The sequence below is a fragment of the Taurulus bubalis genome, assembly GCF_910589615.1.
Source record: "Taurulus bubalis genome assembly, chromosome: 8".
Lineage (NCBI taxonomy): Eukaryota > Metazoa > Chordata > Actinopteri > Perciformes > Cottidae > Taurulus > Taurulus bubalis.
Genome location: NC_136596.1, coordinates 22,925,952 through 22,943,411, shown reverse-complemented (window position 1 = coordinate 22,943,411; position 17,460 = coordinate 22,925,952). Strand labels below are relative to the sequence as shown.

General features: G+C 40.3%; 2 protein-coding genes across 2 annotated transcripts; both read right to left on the bottom strand.

The window, feature by feature from the left end:
* Positions 1–12,269: 12,269 nt before the first annotated feature.
* Positions 12,270–13,676, bottom strand: LOC306740321 (zinc-binding protein A33-like; the record flags this gene model as incomplete). The annotated part of the gene is made up of 1 exon (XM_079222456.1): positions 12,270–13,676. The coding sequence occupies one exon, from the start codon at positions 13,674–13,676 to the stop codon at positions 12,270–12,272; it is 1,407 nt and encodes a 468-aa protein (XP_079078582.1).
* A 1,178-nt stretch (positions 13,677–14,854) lies between these two features.
* Positions 14,855–17,138, bottom strand: LOC306739641 (retinol dehydrogenase 14; the record flags this gene model as incomplete). Its single annotated transcript, XM_079221679.1, has 4 exons — positions 14,855–15,114; positions 15,737–16,039; positions 16,299–16,541; positions 17,018–17,138. 4 exons carry the CDS (start codon positions 17,136–17,138, stop codon positions 14,855–14,857), a joined length of 927 nt encoding a protein of 308 aa, XP_079077805.1.
* Positions 17,139–17,460: the final 322 nt, after the last annotated feature.

The following is a 17,460-nucleotide window of genomic DNA, read 5'->3' as shown; positions in this document are numbered from 1 at the left end:
GCATTGCTGTGTTTATTTGCTATGTATTTAAAAATATATTCCTTAAAATATAATGTTTTTGATTATCATACATAGTTTTCTTAATTTTCTCTGTCTTAATTTTTTAACTAAAATAGTTTTTGTATTACTACATCAAGTTTACACACATGGGTCAAAAATGACCCATGTCTGCAAGTGTGAATTGGATAAGAACCTTTGATTTGTAAATGTTTGCAGTTGGAACCTGTTTACTGTGGACAACTTTTCACATGCCACACTTTTGAACATCTGATTCATGTAAGTCTTATGTTACAATTGTTTTACCTAAGAATGATTGTATATCTTGTGAAAAGATAACTGCACATAATATTTGAACATTACTTCACCTCGACATGTATTACTTGTGGAAAATAGAAATCATGAACATATTCAACATGACATTCTAGCTAGCTAATGTTAACTTATGTTATTTAGCTCAATTCTAGCTAATGTTAGCTAATGTCAGCTCGGTCAACAAAGTAAAACTTAAAATAGAACAGTATACTGTATATCTGATCAACTGATCGTTGAAAATATTATTTTGATTTTCTTTATCCACAGTGTTAGTATGGCTCGTCGTAGTGATGCCAGATTTACACGTGAAATGGTCATAAAGATGATACAAGAAGAACATGATGAGGAAGATGAACCAATTCTTGATCCTGACTCTGAGTCTGATATCTCTGATGCTGATGACCTAGACCAGGGATTCCCAAAGTGTGGTGCCTGCACCCCTGGGGGTGCACGAGCTGCCTCTAGGGGGTGCGCGAGAGGAAAAATGTAATGGTGGTTTAATGGTGTAATAATTAATATTAAACATAATTTAAAAAATTAATTATAAAAATTCCCTTTGTAAGATTTCAATTTAAAATTAAAAACCTACAATTTAATAAATAGATGCACTTCCGGTCCGGCCGCCAGACTGTCTTTTACTACACACTAGCTAGCCTAGCTTGTGCACCTAACGTCATTTCATTCATTCAGCAACATCCATGAAAATATGTTAAACTGGCTGAAATCGGCGAAGCTGTCAGGTAGGACATCTGAAGCTATCAGTAATAAAAGAGGAGAGGGACAGAGAGAGAGGGAGGAACCGGAGGGAGAGAAACGGAGAGGTGCGTTGGGGAGAGACCGGGAGAAGAAATCGACCGGGAGTCGGAGAAAGAGGAGACGGAGGAGACCGAGAAGGAGGAAGAGACATCACAGACAAACCGGGAGCACAGAGGCCCATCGCGGAGTCAAGGTGAAAAAAGAGGAAACGAGAGTGAGCATCAGACTGGGAAAAAAAAGAGGAAATATGATGACAATTATCTGGGTCTGGGCTTCACTTGGATTGGCAATGCAGATTGCCCGAAGCCACAGTGCGTGTTGTGCAGTGAGGTTCTGGCTAACAGCTGTCTGAAGCCTCTTTTTTGCGCCGCCACCTGAACACCAAGCATGCCAGTGCAAGTCAGAAGCCCCTTACATTTTTTAGATCAAAATTGGAAGAGTTACAAAACAGCCAAAAACAATTGCAGTCTCATTCACGTGAGCTTTCTCCCCCTCCCCCTCCCTCTCTATCTCTCTTGCTGCAGGCTGAGCAACCTGCGCTGCATGTGAAAATCCTCATATGGACTCCTCCTTTTTTATTTATATCTGTTTCTGAGCCTATGCCTGTGCCACTCTTTGTTCTTTATGTGGCTTACTGTGTTTAAGTAAATAAATGTGAAATGCAATCTGCCTCTGAGCCTGTGCGTGTGTCCTCGCCATCCTTATTGCTCTTTAAAAGTGACGCCTTGTGTAACTGAAATTTATACAGCGGACTAAATCTTGTAACAAACGCCACGCGCGAGCAAACAGTTCTTGCATTGGTCCGATTTTATGCGGCTATAAATAGGCTCTGTTGCGTTGTTTTTTTAAGGTGTGGGGGATTGGGGGTGCGAGAACACGGTCGGGATGTAGAAGGGGGTGCGTGGCCTAAAAGGTTTGGGAACCGCTGACCTAGACTATGAGCCACAGGGTCAAGCTGGAGTTGTGGACGTGTCTAGAAATACAGCTCTCCTAGATGAAGAAGACTCCTCGGATGAGATTGTAGACTCGCCTGATGAGTCTTCTGAAGAGGAGACCCAGACCAATAGACTGAGTAAAAAGGGGTCTTACTGGAATGAGCTTCCCCCCACTCAGGGCAGAGCAAGAAGCCATAACATCCTGAGGAGCTGCCCAGGACCTGCATCTGGTTCAATAACCATTTCACCAAAAGATGCCTGGGATTTGTTTATTAGTGACAGCATCATTGAGGAGATTCTCAAATGCACCAATTTAGAGGGACGAAAAGCAGCAGCAGCAAAAGATTGTTTGTGCTCCTTGCACACAGGGCTGGTGTGTGCAAGGAGCACAAATATGTGATTGTCATGTGTGAGGAATGTATGCACTAAGATGGCAATTTGCACTGTACCGACCTGTGTTTATTTAATCAGTTTTATTTTCTTTTATTCATTCATTTTATACATTCACCACAGTTCACTACAGATACTTACAGTTCAATATCAGTGTTATCGGTTGTAGGTGTATGTTATGTGTGAGTGTGACAAAGTGACAAATAAACATTTCAAATATTAAATTAATTCTTTGGTCCAAATCACTGCTAAAATATGTTTTAACAAAATCATTATTATAGTATGTCTTTTTATATTTTTATCACACTTACACACACGGGTCATTACTTGATGAAACATTTCAAAAAAACATTTTGTTTCATAAATTAAGAAAGGAAAAATTAAAATGATGATTTGTGGTAATCAAAAACAAGATATTTAATGAAAATGTGATCACTAAATTATTAAATGAATTGATTTCTAAAAATATAGCAGAAAAACACTCAGACATGCATGAAATAACATGGTAGGTCAATACGGGTCATTTTAGACCCATGTCGTGCTTTAGAAGGGGTTTTCATAGCTCGTGTATCAAAGGGTTAAAAAGGGAAATTTAAAATGTATGTAAAATCAAGAAAATGACCGAGACCCCAGAGTGTTAAACACTCATGCCACTTAACATACACTTTAACTTAAACACACTTGTCACTTTAACATACACTTACATTAACGTTATCTGTTTGTCTGAGCACTTTATCTTTGTTGTCGTTGATTATTGATTGTTGTCTGTCTCGTCTAACGTCTCATGTCTAATGTATGCACCTTCCGCCTAGAAAAAAATCCTCATTTGTGTAAACATTCCTGGCAAATAAACGGTTTCTGATTTTGACTCTGACATGTTGCACAACAGTCAGCGGGAGGCTTGTGAGTCACACAACAACGAGAAATGTAGATCTGCTGTCGATTGAGACAAAGACTGTTATTCATTTACTCAACCTCAATGTTGAGATACTTGTACTCTACTTAAGTATTTCAACTCCAAGTCAGAGGCAAATATTGTACTTATTAATTGAGTTAGTTTGTGGATTGAGATCAATAATACAAAATATGATAAAACTTCATTGATTGCCGAAAGAAATTCACAAGCAACCCAATATATAAAGAATGTAAACTATATCCACCTTTAGCTGCAACATTAAAGTGATGAACACATGAATAATCAATAATTATAACGCCCTGATGGGCCATGGCGTCTGTGCTGAGGGTCGTCCCTCCTCAGGGAGACGAACAGAGAGCAGTGGGTCCAAACTAATAAAAAGGGCTCCAGCACGCAGAACGTCTTCTAACACGGAGGGCAGCCGATACGGCACTGCACCTTGTGTTCGCCGCTGGAAGGGAAACCATAGAGGAACCTGGCAAGGGTTTGATTGACGGTTCATGCAACGTATTTTTTTAGTGCCTGCCGTTTTCCAAACAGTTTCCAATCAGAAAGCTCCGTGTGACAAACCATCTGAAGCAGACCTGGGCATCTTAATAAATAAGATGCACGCCATAAATGCAATACAATGGCACTGCTTTTACTTTGAAGGTTATTTATGTATGTGCGCGTGCGCTTACACAGCCTCACCGACAGGCAGTGTTGCAGACTGACGTGAAAGCACGTATTGTTATGCAGTTTCTTAAGCACCAGACTCCATATTTTGGTGAGGCTAATTGCTCTCCCTTCTTTTTTTTTTTGTTTAGGTCCCCGTATGTACAGACATTAGGGTAAGAGCGTAAGAACTGACTTCTTACCGTAAGGCCGAGTTACATTACACTCCCTTTATTCTCACACAAGCGGCAAAAGCATCACAGAGTTTAAGATCTTCTCTAGAAAATAACTTGTGAAATAAATGAGACAAAGCCCAGGAGGAGAGATGTCATGAATTATTCCAGATTTTTGTCATGTAATTCTACTCCAATTACGACAGAGCTGTAATGCTCTGTATTGTGATATTCATGTATACAGTCATATCTCTTTTTTGTTGCATTTTACGGAGAATATTTACGAACGATTAATTATAATTAATTATTTGTACAGTCTCAGTGTCTTCCCTGCATAAAGGTTTATTTATCTATACATTTAAGTCTTCACTTGAGTTTCTGAACCAAGGATGTGAGCAGGCGGGTCGTTATCTTGGAGTTTAATAATTCCTAATTGTGTTATTTATCAATATGAAATGGTTGTAAATGCGGCTGCCACAATGGATGGGGCTAGCGTCTGATGAACATGATATAGTTCCAATATGCAGCGTGAGATCCACGTGGACAGGTCGATGATGACTGTGGCCAATAGCGCTGATAATAAAAGGCTCATGCTTGAATTTGCCTCTCAAGCAAAACATATAAGAACCTTGAATGCGTTCAACCAGGTATATGACAACTCATTCGATGGTTTCATAGAAAACTCACATGGAAAGGACTTGAATGAAGTCAATCAAAACAAGTAATGTTTAAGAACACAATACGTTTCTAAATAGAGTCTTTTATTCATCTAAATAGAGACCGGTCTCTATTGAATGAATACAGCCCACGTGGTTAACCCCCTGTCGAGACACCAATGGGCTGTAATGCGTCGCAAAGCGCACTTCATTCAAACCTCCAAAAAAATCAGGCAATCAGCTGGAAGACGTCGCATTCACAACACAAGATTGAACTCACCGAAAAGTCGCTAGCGTGGCTAAAGACAGTCTCTCGTTCCCGCAGTGGTGTTCACTGCGGGAACGAGAGACAGTGGCAGTTCTTCTGTTATACGGTTTAGACGTTTAAAGTCTTCAGGCGTGTTCCAGGTGGGTGCAATGCGGCTGCATCACCGTCATTAGCTGCGCAAGCAAGAGGCGAGGACGCGAGTTTGTGCAGAGAATGTGCGCTTTATGATTCACAGGGATTTTGACCAGCTGTTGTATCCAGATATTATTAGAATACCAGATTTTACGAGATATAAATGATGAACTTTAAAAACATACTTTTTTATTGTCATAATGTATTGTGATGTTCTAAAATAAAGAATGTACATGAGCGTGCAGCACAGTGCACATGCGCAGTCCTGGCTTGGGGCTCCGCACAATAACAAGATTATGTAAATAAACACTATTTATATCAGGAGGGAAACACTGTTCCCAAATAATAATAATAATAATAATCTAAAATATTGGATTAAACAGTAATATATGTTACCGTCTAACAGTTTAAAGAAGTTGAGAGTGGAAATGTCTCTTAATCTGCAAAGTAAGTTATCTGTCAAGTAAATATAGTTCAGTAAAAAGTGAAAACAATACTAAAAATAAACATGCAATAACAATATGATTTCCCCTGAAATGAAATGGAGTAATAATCAAAATAAAATTGGGTACAAGCAATTACTTTTACTCAGTGAACAGATATATATTATTAACAATAGAATATAGGAAATAATTTAACAATGTTTATATAAAATACTAAAAAGGCTCATCACCAAGGTCATTGATCATTTATTATTTGTATTATTATTAAAATATTATGAAATGATTCACTGCATGACAATACACAACATGCACAAACACACATGTACAAAGACAAATCAGGTGACAGTAGAATAACAAACGTTCAGTCATGTTCAGTCAGCCGGAGTCTGTCCGATTATCTGCTGATTCAAAATGTAAGAGTTCGTTATGAAAGTGTTTAACCTATCAGAATACCGATGTGTGTGTTGATATTGTAGTAAGATTTATACATAAAAAAAAATAAGTAGGCTCAAGTTTAACTTAACATTTTAATCTTAAAGATATATAAAGATAATTTAAGATAAGAATAGAACAGTTTAGACGTGTTTTAGACACTGATGTGTTGCATCACAATACGCGTTGCAGAGACGGGTTGTGTAAGGTTTACAACTCACAGCTGTACTGAATAGCACCAGATCACTGACAAATACAATACAAATAACTCTAGTATAAATCAAATCAAATTATATATTTGACAAATATGAGAAAAATAATGAATATGTCTCTCTTTTAGTATTGCTCAATCGCACGCAAGGACCCACGCACGCACGGGCGCACGCACGTCAGTGAATGCCATGGAAACCGGACCGAGGCTACTTAAGGGCCGGGACGGTTCTGATTCGTCCCTTTACACTTTGGACTTTGACATGAGCAGCTGACAACCTCCTGTGAACCCAAAACTGTAAAGAAAACTCTTTGAGTTTGAGAGAAACGAAACTTGTTGGCGAACAGAACAGAACTATCGTGAGGACCACCAGAGACCCAAAGAGGACTTCAGTGGTCTGAACATCGAGAGAGAGCCCTGAAGGGACCAGGCTGTGAGTTGTAATTTAGCTTTTTTTATATCAATAAATTAAGAGTTAAATCCTTAAAAGTGTTCTCAGTTTAGAAATCAGTGAAACCTTTTGAGTTTCTAGGTTAAAATGTCACAGAATGTTAACAGGCCTGTAAAAGGAAATTTGAGCGACACAATGTCTTAAGAATTGTGGGAGATGTGTGGAATGTGTTCACGATTATTACAGAGGTTTGAAAACCCTGTTATCTTGGGTTTAAGGTATCAAAACGTCGAAGTTTAACATTGAAATGTCAGAAATAAAATGGCGCCTGAGGCATTTTTTTTTAAATTCTAAAATATGTACGTTGAAGATCGTTCGATCGAATCCAGCGTCACGTGACCAGCAGGTGACTCTGAGTTAGTTTGTTTTGACTGTGGAAACATGACTTATTGTACAAACATCTGCTCCTTTTACTATATCATATTAAATAAATGATATCTTTAACATTTAAGATTGAAATGCACTTTGCTCGTTGTTGAGATATACTTTGTTTTTGGGCAGGAGAGAGCGATCTGTTAAGTCATTATGGGACTGCATGTGCGCGTGCTGCCTCCAGCATCTCTATATATCTCTATATATATATATATCAGTATATAGTTGACATATATATATCAATCAGTCAAAATGTCCATCTTTGTGGAAACGTTTTTTTCTATTAAATGTAATAACAACAATGTTGATCATTAAGTGTCACAATAATTAATTGATTCTGATTCCCTCATCTGTTTAAACTAACAGAGGCAGAACTGCACTATGTTTGATATTACTGTTAAAAGTTTGAAGGCACAGCCTCTTGTGTGTTGTTATGGATAAATGCTGTAGTTTTTTCTATTTTAAACTTTGATTATTGATCAATGTAATCCAGAAATATTTAATGCTATGGGAAATCCTTACGTTTGAACCTTTCCCTCTCAGCTGGTGTGAACTACATCATGGAGCGTCCTGTAAGAGTCCCCTTCAGGATCGCCTTAGACGACGAAGGTAATGAAGGTGAGTATGATCTTGCATTTGTGAATGGTCATTTTCTGTTTGGTGTTTGGGAACAGGGTGTGTTCATTCGCCAGCTCCTCCATGGCGAACGACTAGAGGACGGCGAGGGAGAGGACAACGAGGGAGAGGACGCCGACGGACACTGGGAGGACGGAGACTGGGAAGACAGAGACTGGGAGGACGACGAGGAAGACTGGGAGAGCGAAGATTCCGGATACGGCTCCATGGGCTCTTCCCAAGAAGACGAAGAGGATGAAGGGGAGGAAGACGATGAAGAAGCGGTAGAAGAGGAGGAAGAAGCGGAAGAAGAGGAGGAAGAAGAAGATGATGACCCTGTCCCCCAGCTGTTCCCACCTGGCCATCCTCTCACCCTCCCTTCTGGCGTGGCGCCCCCAGACTCCAAGAGGCCAGAAGAGTCTGCACCCTCCACGTCAGGCCTCGGCTCCTCCGCCAAGAGGACCAGAGAAGAGAACTACGGAGAGTCTGCACCCTCCACGTCAGGCCTTGGATCTTCCGCCAAGAGGACCAGAGAAGAGGACTACGGAGAGTCTGCACCCTCCACGGCAGGCCTCGGATCCTTCAGAAGATACTGGCAGTGGGATGAGGACAGCGACTCGGATTGAAACCGACAGCCTGTTTGCTGCAGGATTGTCAAACCTTTAAGTCTGGCAGGACTGATGAAGCACCAGACAGCCTTCCCTCGCATCTGTCGGGGTTGGCAATAGGTAGTATCCTGCAGCAGAGGTTTTGGTGCAGAACATCCTGAAGAAGCTTCGCTGAGGAGGAAGAAAAAGATGAAGATGACCCTCTCTCCCAGCGGTTCCCAACTCAGAGTTTCTGGCATGATCTGCAGTTTCCAAGTCCATTCCCCCTCCATATCTTTTCACCCTTCCTTTTGACGTGGTGCCCCCAGTCCTCCAGAGATCAGAAGAGGCTGCGCCCTCCACGTCAGACCTTGGATCCTCCACAAACAGAAGACACTGGCAGTGGGATGAGGACAGCAACTCAGATTGAAACCGACAGCCTGTTTGCTGCAGGATTGTCAAACCTTTAAGTCTGGCTTGACTGATACAGCACCAGACAGCCTTCCCTCGCGTCTGGCGGGGTTGGCAATAGGTAGAGGTTTTTGTGCCGAATGTCCTGAAGAAGCTCCGCCCCCAGTTGTGTACTTTGGAGTTTGGACTTGGGAGTCCAGACCTTTGTGGGAGGTGCTGCAGGAGTATGGGGAGCTGGACCCATTGCAACGGGCTATAAGGTCTCTGTACGACTGCAGTTGTAGCTGTGTTCATATTCTCGGCATTAAGTCTGTGAAACTGTGAATGGTTGTTATTTTGTTGTGTATTTTTCTTCATAAAGTGTAGGTGTCTTTCCCAGAACAACACTTAATACCAGCAATAACACAAGTCCACAAGTGGTAAAAACTACTAACGTTAAGAAAAGTCTCCAAGTCTCTTTTACTCAGGTATCGATGGCCGTGATACAGGAAGCAACATCCAAGGTCTCCTTGATGACGGAGCAGATGAGAAGGATGGAGGACCACAGGACCAGATGGAGAGCGGCGGTCACCTTTCTTTCAGTGGGCTGAGTAAGTATTCCCTCTCCAGGACTACAGAAGGATCAGTGATACGATTCCATCATTGGAGGCCAGATTCAACACAATGTAAAGGTTGTGTAGTTGAGTTCAAAAGTATTCATCTCTTGTGTTTGTGTCTCACCGGGCAGGACTTCTCACGTCTCACTCTTGGGGCAGCTGAGGGTGGAAGTCAACCAACCCGTCATCCCAGGACGACCCAGACCCACAGCAGACCTGAACCCCTTTCAGACCCCAGAGAGTCAGAGACCCAGTGAGTACGGTCCTCCCTGCCCCTCCACCCCGACGCCACCCGCTCCACCCACCAGCCGAGAGGACGAGGAGCGTCCCGTCCCCACCAGCACAGAGGACGTAGTTTGTCTCCATCTGCTTCTTCTGTGCTGGAGGGTTCAGGAAGCTCCTCACACACACAGGAAGCTGTCAGCAGCTGTTTGCATCTGCTCAGAAATCAAGAAGGAGACTGACGGTTCAGGCTGAACGAGAAATAATCATTCTGAAAGTTTTAAAGTATTTAACTTGTCACATAGAATACAGTATGTTCTGTATGTACAGTATTTATACCGTTTATTTACTGAGTAGCACAATTAAATAAATGTTCAATGTTCTTCTAGATATGTCTTTATTTGAGAAACAATATCATAATGTGTCTGATATAATTAAATGTATGAGACTTTATATATAATAAATATCTTTTTGATTTCCATTTGACTCAAAGGCATTACTGTTATTACTGTTAAGTATTGATACTCGTAATATTACATGTTGCTTTAAATAAAATGGAGGAACGGCCATATATGGACATATATATACATATACATATATATATATATATATATATATATATATACACATATATATATATATACATATATATATATATATATATATATATATATATATATACATATATATATGTATATACATATATACATATATATATATATATATGTATATATATACATATATACATATATATATATATATATACATATATACATATATATATATATATGTATATATATATATATATATATATATATATATATATATATATATATATATATGTGTATATGTTCCGCTCTTAGCCACTACAGGATGGCTGAGAGGACTGCTCTTTATTTCTTTCTGTTTTTGTCATTCTTGCAGAAAGTCATGCTTGTACAAAGTCCTCTTCACAAATATATGTTGTTTTTTATGAAAGGGTTTGTAAAAAAAAGCATGATGATTTCATAGAAAATGATGCATTGCTGCAGATTAAACTACCCAACAGGACATAAAGGAGCTGAAATGAACACAATCTTAAACATCTACAGTAAATGCAACACATTAATGCAGTAGTAATGTTAATCCAGAAACATCACATTTAAGAGTAAAGCGCTGACAGGAAACATTTTACTGCTCAATGAATATTTTTTTTACGTAAATTTAGCAGATGACACTTTTAGTGAAATAAGGTTTTGAATGCAATACTTTTACTTCTACAGGAGTATTTTCACAGTCCGGTATTAGTGCTTTTACTCCAGTAAAGGGTCTGAATCCTTCCTTCACCACTGCACCACTCTACCATATATACAGTATACATTGATGTAAAAAGACCAGAACATCATAGCTTTGATATTCCTCATTACAAATATGTATTACTGCTTTGTAATTGTGTATTTCCAGATGTTATTACACAAGTTCTAGACAGTGTTGTTGAAAAAGACTGATGGTCATTTCTTCATCAGGAACAGACAGGAATATCTCACTGCAGCACCAGTGTTGGTGCACAGTGTCCCTCACCTCTTGTCTGTACTTCTACCTTTCACTAAACAATAAATGTTTAGTGAAAGGAAAATTAAAGAACGAGAAAAGCTCAGAAGGAAGAAACATGGAAATGAGAATAAAGTATTTTATTTAGTAACAATCTGGATACACAACATCTGAATTCAAATTAAGATGCTACAGTTACCCCCCCAAAAAAACAGACAAGTGATGAATAATTCAATTTGTGTTACTGGTTTCTGAGATAATTATATAAACAATTGTTAAATGAAGCATCTTCACAAGAGGCACAGTCACTTGTGAATGTCTCCTAGATACCCAGAGGGATAGCTAGACATCTTCTGAAGGAACAGAAACAGAGACATTTTATACCGGATCCTGAACAAAGGTAAGGTTTTGGTGGAACTATGCAGGAAACAATAATAATAATATATGTAAAAAAAAAAAAAAAAAGTGTCAGGAAGTAGAACTAAGATTATCAAAATTCTCACCAGCCTGGAACCAAAATGTGAACTTTGTCTCCACCTTGTGGAACTAAACAGAACACAATTATACCTGAACGTCAACAGCATCAATTGTATATTTAGGAACGTTGACTGAAAATATTTGTTCAAAAGGATAGAAAATGAATATAACATTATCCTGCATCATATTACCACAGCTGAAGGAACCAACCCATGTATTTATGAAAGTAACCAGTTTACTGTGAAACATAATGAAGTAATTGTTTAATATCAAAGATGAACAAGGTGAGATGAGGCTTTCTTTGGTTAAGTGATTTTTAAATTACAGCCTTTTTAATGAAAACTTAAGGCTGCTGTCAAAAAAGTAGAAATATGTCAAAATCAAATGATCACAGTGAATATACTCTTCTGTTCTTGTAGGATATTTACACCACAAACACCTTCTGCCTATTTATGCTTTAGTTTCTCATCCTGTGCTTTGAAAACATGTTTATATTATACAACAAACAATGAATGTGTCTCTTCATGGTATTTGCTGAAAGAGATCAAATCTTATTATTATCTTATTTTTTCTTTAACCTTGATCCCAACATTGTTTTATCATCATGTACTTATGATTCTCACCTCAACTGTCTGTAATCAACAACAGAAAAAACTACCTCCATTATAATAATCCTAATGAATCCCTTTGACCTCGTCACCCTCCCAGAACATCACAGAGAACTATCAGTTTAACAGATTTTTATCTCAGCAGTTTTAGCATCACCAGCCTCTCTAATACTGAACAATGGGAAGAGTTTCTCAGTGAAAGTGTCTTTGTGAGTGCAGATGTGAGTCATGTCTTCAGAGTCGTAGAAGGACACCTCCCCTCTGTCATAGTCCAGCTGGACTCTGATCCTCTGGAGACTCTTCTCCACTCTGACAGTCTCACAAACAACATCAATGTATTTTCCACTGAGATATGAGAAACACCAGACTCCATATCCTGGTAAAGCACGTAACTCTCCTTTCCTGTCAACTGACTCTTTAGCCAAACCTACAGTCCAGGAAGGATTGTCTCCCACCTCCACCTCCCAGCTGTGTTTCCCTGAGCTGAAGCCCTCAGATCCCAGAACAGTGGGATACTTAGTGTTTCTCTCTGGATTGTCAGGAAGCTGCTGCTTTATGTCTCCACGTCTCACACTGGTCAGATCACCAGACAGAAAGAGAAAGGGGTTTGCAGTGTTTGGGTCCAGAATGACAGGACTGAAGTGGACCTGGTCCTTCATCTTCTCCCAGACTCTGAAGGACAGGTTGCCCAGGTGTTTGGCCACATCTATCAGCGCTCCTGAGACCAGCTGTGGATCTGACAGTGAGCTCTGGACTCTGGCTCTGGTCTGAGTGGGTTTATAACTGCTGAGGAATGACACCTTGTGTTTCTGCAGGTCTTCTTCAACAGCAGAGATGCTGTCTGACAGAGAGGAGATCTGCTCCTGAATCATCTTCATCTCTCTGCTGATAGTCTTCCCCTTCTGCTCCTCTTCCTCCCTCAGAGCTGCCAGTCTGGACTCCTCTTCCTCTTTCAGGAACTGGTGCAGCTTGTTGAACTCTGCTCTGATCTGCCTCTCTGTGGACAACAGCTGCTTCTTGGAGTGTTGCATCACTTCATTGTATGTTTCCTCCACTTGTTTGTGTTTGTCCCTCTTGTCCTGCAGAGACTCCAAGTCAGATCTCAGCTGGTCCTTCAGGTCACTGACTGCTTGTTCTATAGGAACCACCTTGTGACCATGGTGGAGAGGAAACTCACAGACAGGACACACAGCTTTCTGCTCGTCCTCACAGAACCAATAAGGGACTTCTGGATGTTTTTCACACACAACCTCCTCTTTCTCCTTTTCTTGTTCCGTCTCAGGTGAAGCATTATTCTGTCTCTCAACAAAGGAGTCAGCCAGTTCCTTCAGTGGAAAGTTCACTGCTGGTTCGTCCGTTGAGGACTTGGTTTTACAAATGGGACAGTTTTTGTTTTCAGCTTGTTTCCAGAATAGTTGCAGGCAGCTTGAACAGAAGCTGTGGTTGCAGCTCAGAGACACAGGATCTCTGAAAGTCTCTGAACAAACGTGGCAGTTCAGGAGACTTTGGAAAAGAGCTTTGTCCGCCATTTTCTCTGATTTATCTTCAAACAGCAAGACTCACTAAATCTGTCTCTTTAAATGACAGATTACACTCCTTCTGATTGTATGTTTATAGTAGAGATACTTCACCCTGTATTGGCGACTTTCTGCTCCGTTCAACGTGGAAGTCAGCTTTAAGTTTCACTTTCGATCTTTTTAAATCATTAACAGCTGACATTTCATTTCATTACCAGCAGATGGTGCTGTTTGGTTTATTATCAAATGATAGAACAACTTTCCACAAGATTGCCTGAGCATTGTTCCATGTGAAAACATACTTATTTAAAAGTGAATTCATAAACATCATGAAATGCATTGACATTGCAATGACTCACTGCAGCACCAGTCTGACAACAGAAATACTTTAAAATATAGCATTTCATAAATTAGTTTGACATGTTTTAGGAAATAATCAGCACGTCAAATCATGTGTTAAACAACCAAAGTTATTTGTTTTTCTAGTAAAGTTTATTAAAATACACTTTACAATATTGCTTCAATGAATATTTTCATTGTCGATTATTTTCTCCATTAATCAATTACTTGTTTGGTCAATAAATACAATGTCATAAAATGGTGAAAACGTCTTTCTCCCTTTTCCTCTTCTTGGTGGCTCTTGGTGTTTGTGAGAAGATGGATGGAATAAAAAAATACAGAGAAAAATCATCAAATAATACAACAGCAGGCAATCTCGAAACTTCCCGCTATCAAGTAAAGAAAGCAGCTTTAAAGTGTTTTTATTGTCTTTAATAAGTTTCAGTGACTTACTTAAGAGGTTGACCTCATTCTTCCAATGGAACAAACTGGGTTTAGTCTTAAAGTATCTGCAATCATGGAAACACCGCTTGGCATGGCGTAGCTAATGTTATCCGTTCTAAAACCAGCGCGTGGTATTGTGGGTGTGGCCTTATTCAGCATCAGTGCCGTTACAAAGGGCTTCAACATGAACTCATCATTCTAATTAAATGACAATGTGCTCTCCAAAGACAGAAATCATTGTAGTCAGGCTTTTATTGTGTGCAAAAACATTTCCTCTTAAATAACACAAGCACATAAAACAAATATTTACATCTGCATTGTACACAACAGAAATTGGAATGAAGAACACAAATATTTAAAAAAGTACATGACAGTTAACATCTGCTTCCCCCCACCACTTCCCACCATCAGGCCAGTTTCACCAGTCTCTCACTGGCCTCCCAGAGTTTTTTGGCCACACCAGCATCTCTGGCAAAAGGACGCAGAGTAGCTGCTCGGCAGTCGACGAAGTAACCCCCGTTGTGTTTGGTAGCTTCATCTGATACGGCGCAGTAGATGACAGTCTGAGCCCCGACCTCACACGGCACAAAGAACATCCACATGATGACCTGGAGCAGCATGCGGAACAGGACGGAGTAGTGGCACGTCCAACCGCTTTGGACGAAACCTGGAGCGACACATGGGAGATGTGAAGAACATATTCATACGTCAATAGTGTCAGGAATACTCAACACTGCATGTTCAGGTTTGGCGACAGGATTCAAATCTTCTAGATGGGTCATTTTACTTTAATAACCAGATATGAATGTCCGCTTGTGGCTAATCTTAAATTACATAGCGAAACATTTTAAGGTACGATATAATAATAATGCAAACGGACAGTAAATATTGTCATAAAGAAGCACTGCTCAATGATCACTATTGACCACAAAGGCCTGACATCACACACACTATTCTAAAGAGAGAGATACATCAGTGTAAACGGTAAAAAAATGTCTGTTGTTGCATTTGAAATAAAAACTATGTTGATCTAAAATAACTAAATATATATGATAGGAATTTACTGACACAGCACTCAGCTTAAAACAGACCTCCATTTGAAAGTCTTTAACTCATTTCTTAACGTGAATTTCTTTCAGAAAATAGAAAGAATTCATCACATTAAGTCACATAAAATGCTCTTTTACTGTAACCTGTATTGTAATGTCTTCTAATCAGAGGAGGTGGATAAGCGTGCACATGCAACCCAAGTCGGGTGCCGGTGCAGCACACAGAGCAGCATCTCTCACCAGGGTGCACGGCATAGGAGGTCACTCCTTTCCCTTCAGTGATGCGGGCCACTTCCTGACTGAAGTAGATGTTGGCCAGCTTGCTGCGGCAGTAGGTGAAGAAGGGCAGCAGGTTGTAGTTGAGGTCCTGGAAGTCCAGTTTCTGGTATTTGTAGTTGGAGCACGTGAGGGTGACCACGCGGCTGGGGGCGCATTCCTTCAGGCGAGGCAGAAGCAGATTGGTGAGGAGGAAGTGGCCCAGGTGGTTGACGCCAAAACACATGCTGAAGTCGTCGTCCGTCCATTCGAGGACACCAGGCATGCCTGAACAAGCGCCACAGAAGGAGGAGAAAGAGGTCGGAGCAAGGAGGAGAAAACAGAAACGAATGGCTTTTAGCTGACGTTGCTGCACAATCTGAACAGCTTGGACACGGAAAACCTCAAAAAATCTTGGTCAACTCCATCATCTTGCCAATCAAACTTCTTGGCTCCCTCTTCAGAGGAACACATTTCCTCATCTTTCCGTCTTTGGTGATATTGTTTTTAAGGTACTGGGAGACTTCCACGTGTTTGACGCCCTCACCTGCGTTATTGATCAGGATGTCGAGCCTCTTCTCTCTCTGGAGGAAGCTCTTGCAGAACTCCCGCACAGAGCGCAGGTTGGCGAGATCCAGCTCCATGTGAAGGACGTTAAGGCTGCGGCTCTTGAACTTGATCTCCCTCACGGCCTTCTCAGCCTTGTCGGGGTCCCTGCAGGCGACGATGACGCGGGCGCCTCTCATTGCCAAGGCAACGGCCGACTCCTTGCCAATGCCAGAGTTGCCACCTGCAAAATCAAATAGACAAAAATAGTAAATTTGCCATCTGTTGTGCAAGTGATGAAAGGAGGTAGTGACTTTTTTAAACCACGCTGGTCTTCATGTGTACAGTACAGTCAGTGGTACTACCATGTTCTACTTAAGTAGAAAGTATTAATACCACAGTGTAAAATCACTGTGACAACTAAAGGTCCTTGTTAAGGTTAAAGTACTAAAGTATCAGCATCAGAATATACTCAAAGTACCGGAAGTAGAAGTATTTATTATGCAAAATGGCCCATTTTAGAATTACAATGATAGATGAATGAATGTGTTCACAACTTGTTCCCCCCTATCTTATAATAATACATTATGTGTTATATGTGTTTTTAATAAACTTAAAATTGAATACATATACTCAAAGTTACTTTCCACCACTGAGTAAAATCCACTAATATTGTATTTGCTGCAATAAGCAAGACATGTTTTTATTTTTTTTATTTACCTGTAATAAGAACTGTCTTGCCATCAAGTCTTTTCACATCGGTGCAATGCCTCCTTTTTTTCATCCATTTCAAGATGAAAAAAGCAACCAAAGACGCGATGATTGTGTAGAGAAAGAACATTTTGCAACAGTACTGGTGCTGCTGCCTGCGAGAGCCTGCTGCTGAGTAAGCTAGCTAGCTGGTTAGCTTGCTAGTTGACTAAGGAATACATCGTTTTTTTTCACCCCTACTTTTCCTCCATTCCGGTTCTCGTCGCGGTTAACGTGGCGGAGATGATCCAGGACGAATCAAAAACTACAGAAGACGGTTTTATTCTTTCTTTGTACGACCTCCTATTCATTCTGAGGCACTGCAGACGGATGTGGAGCGACACGCGCATGCGCCAAATGTGCAACTACCGCAGGCGTATCTCGCGAGAGTATATTCCTACAACGGGATTGAC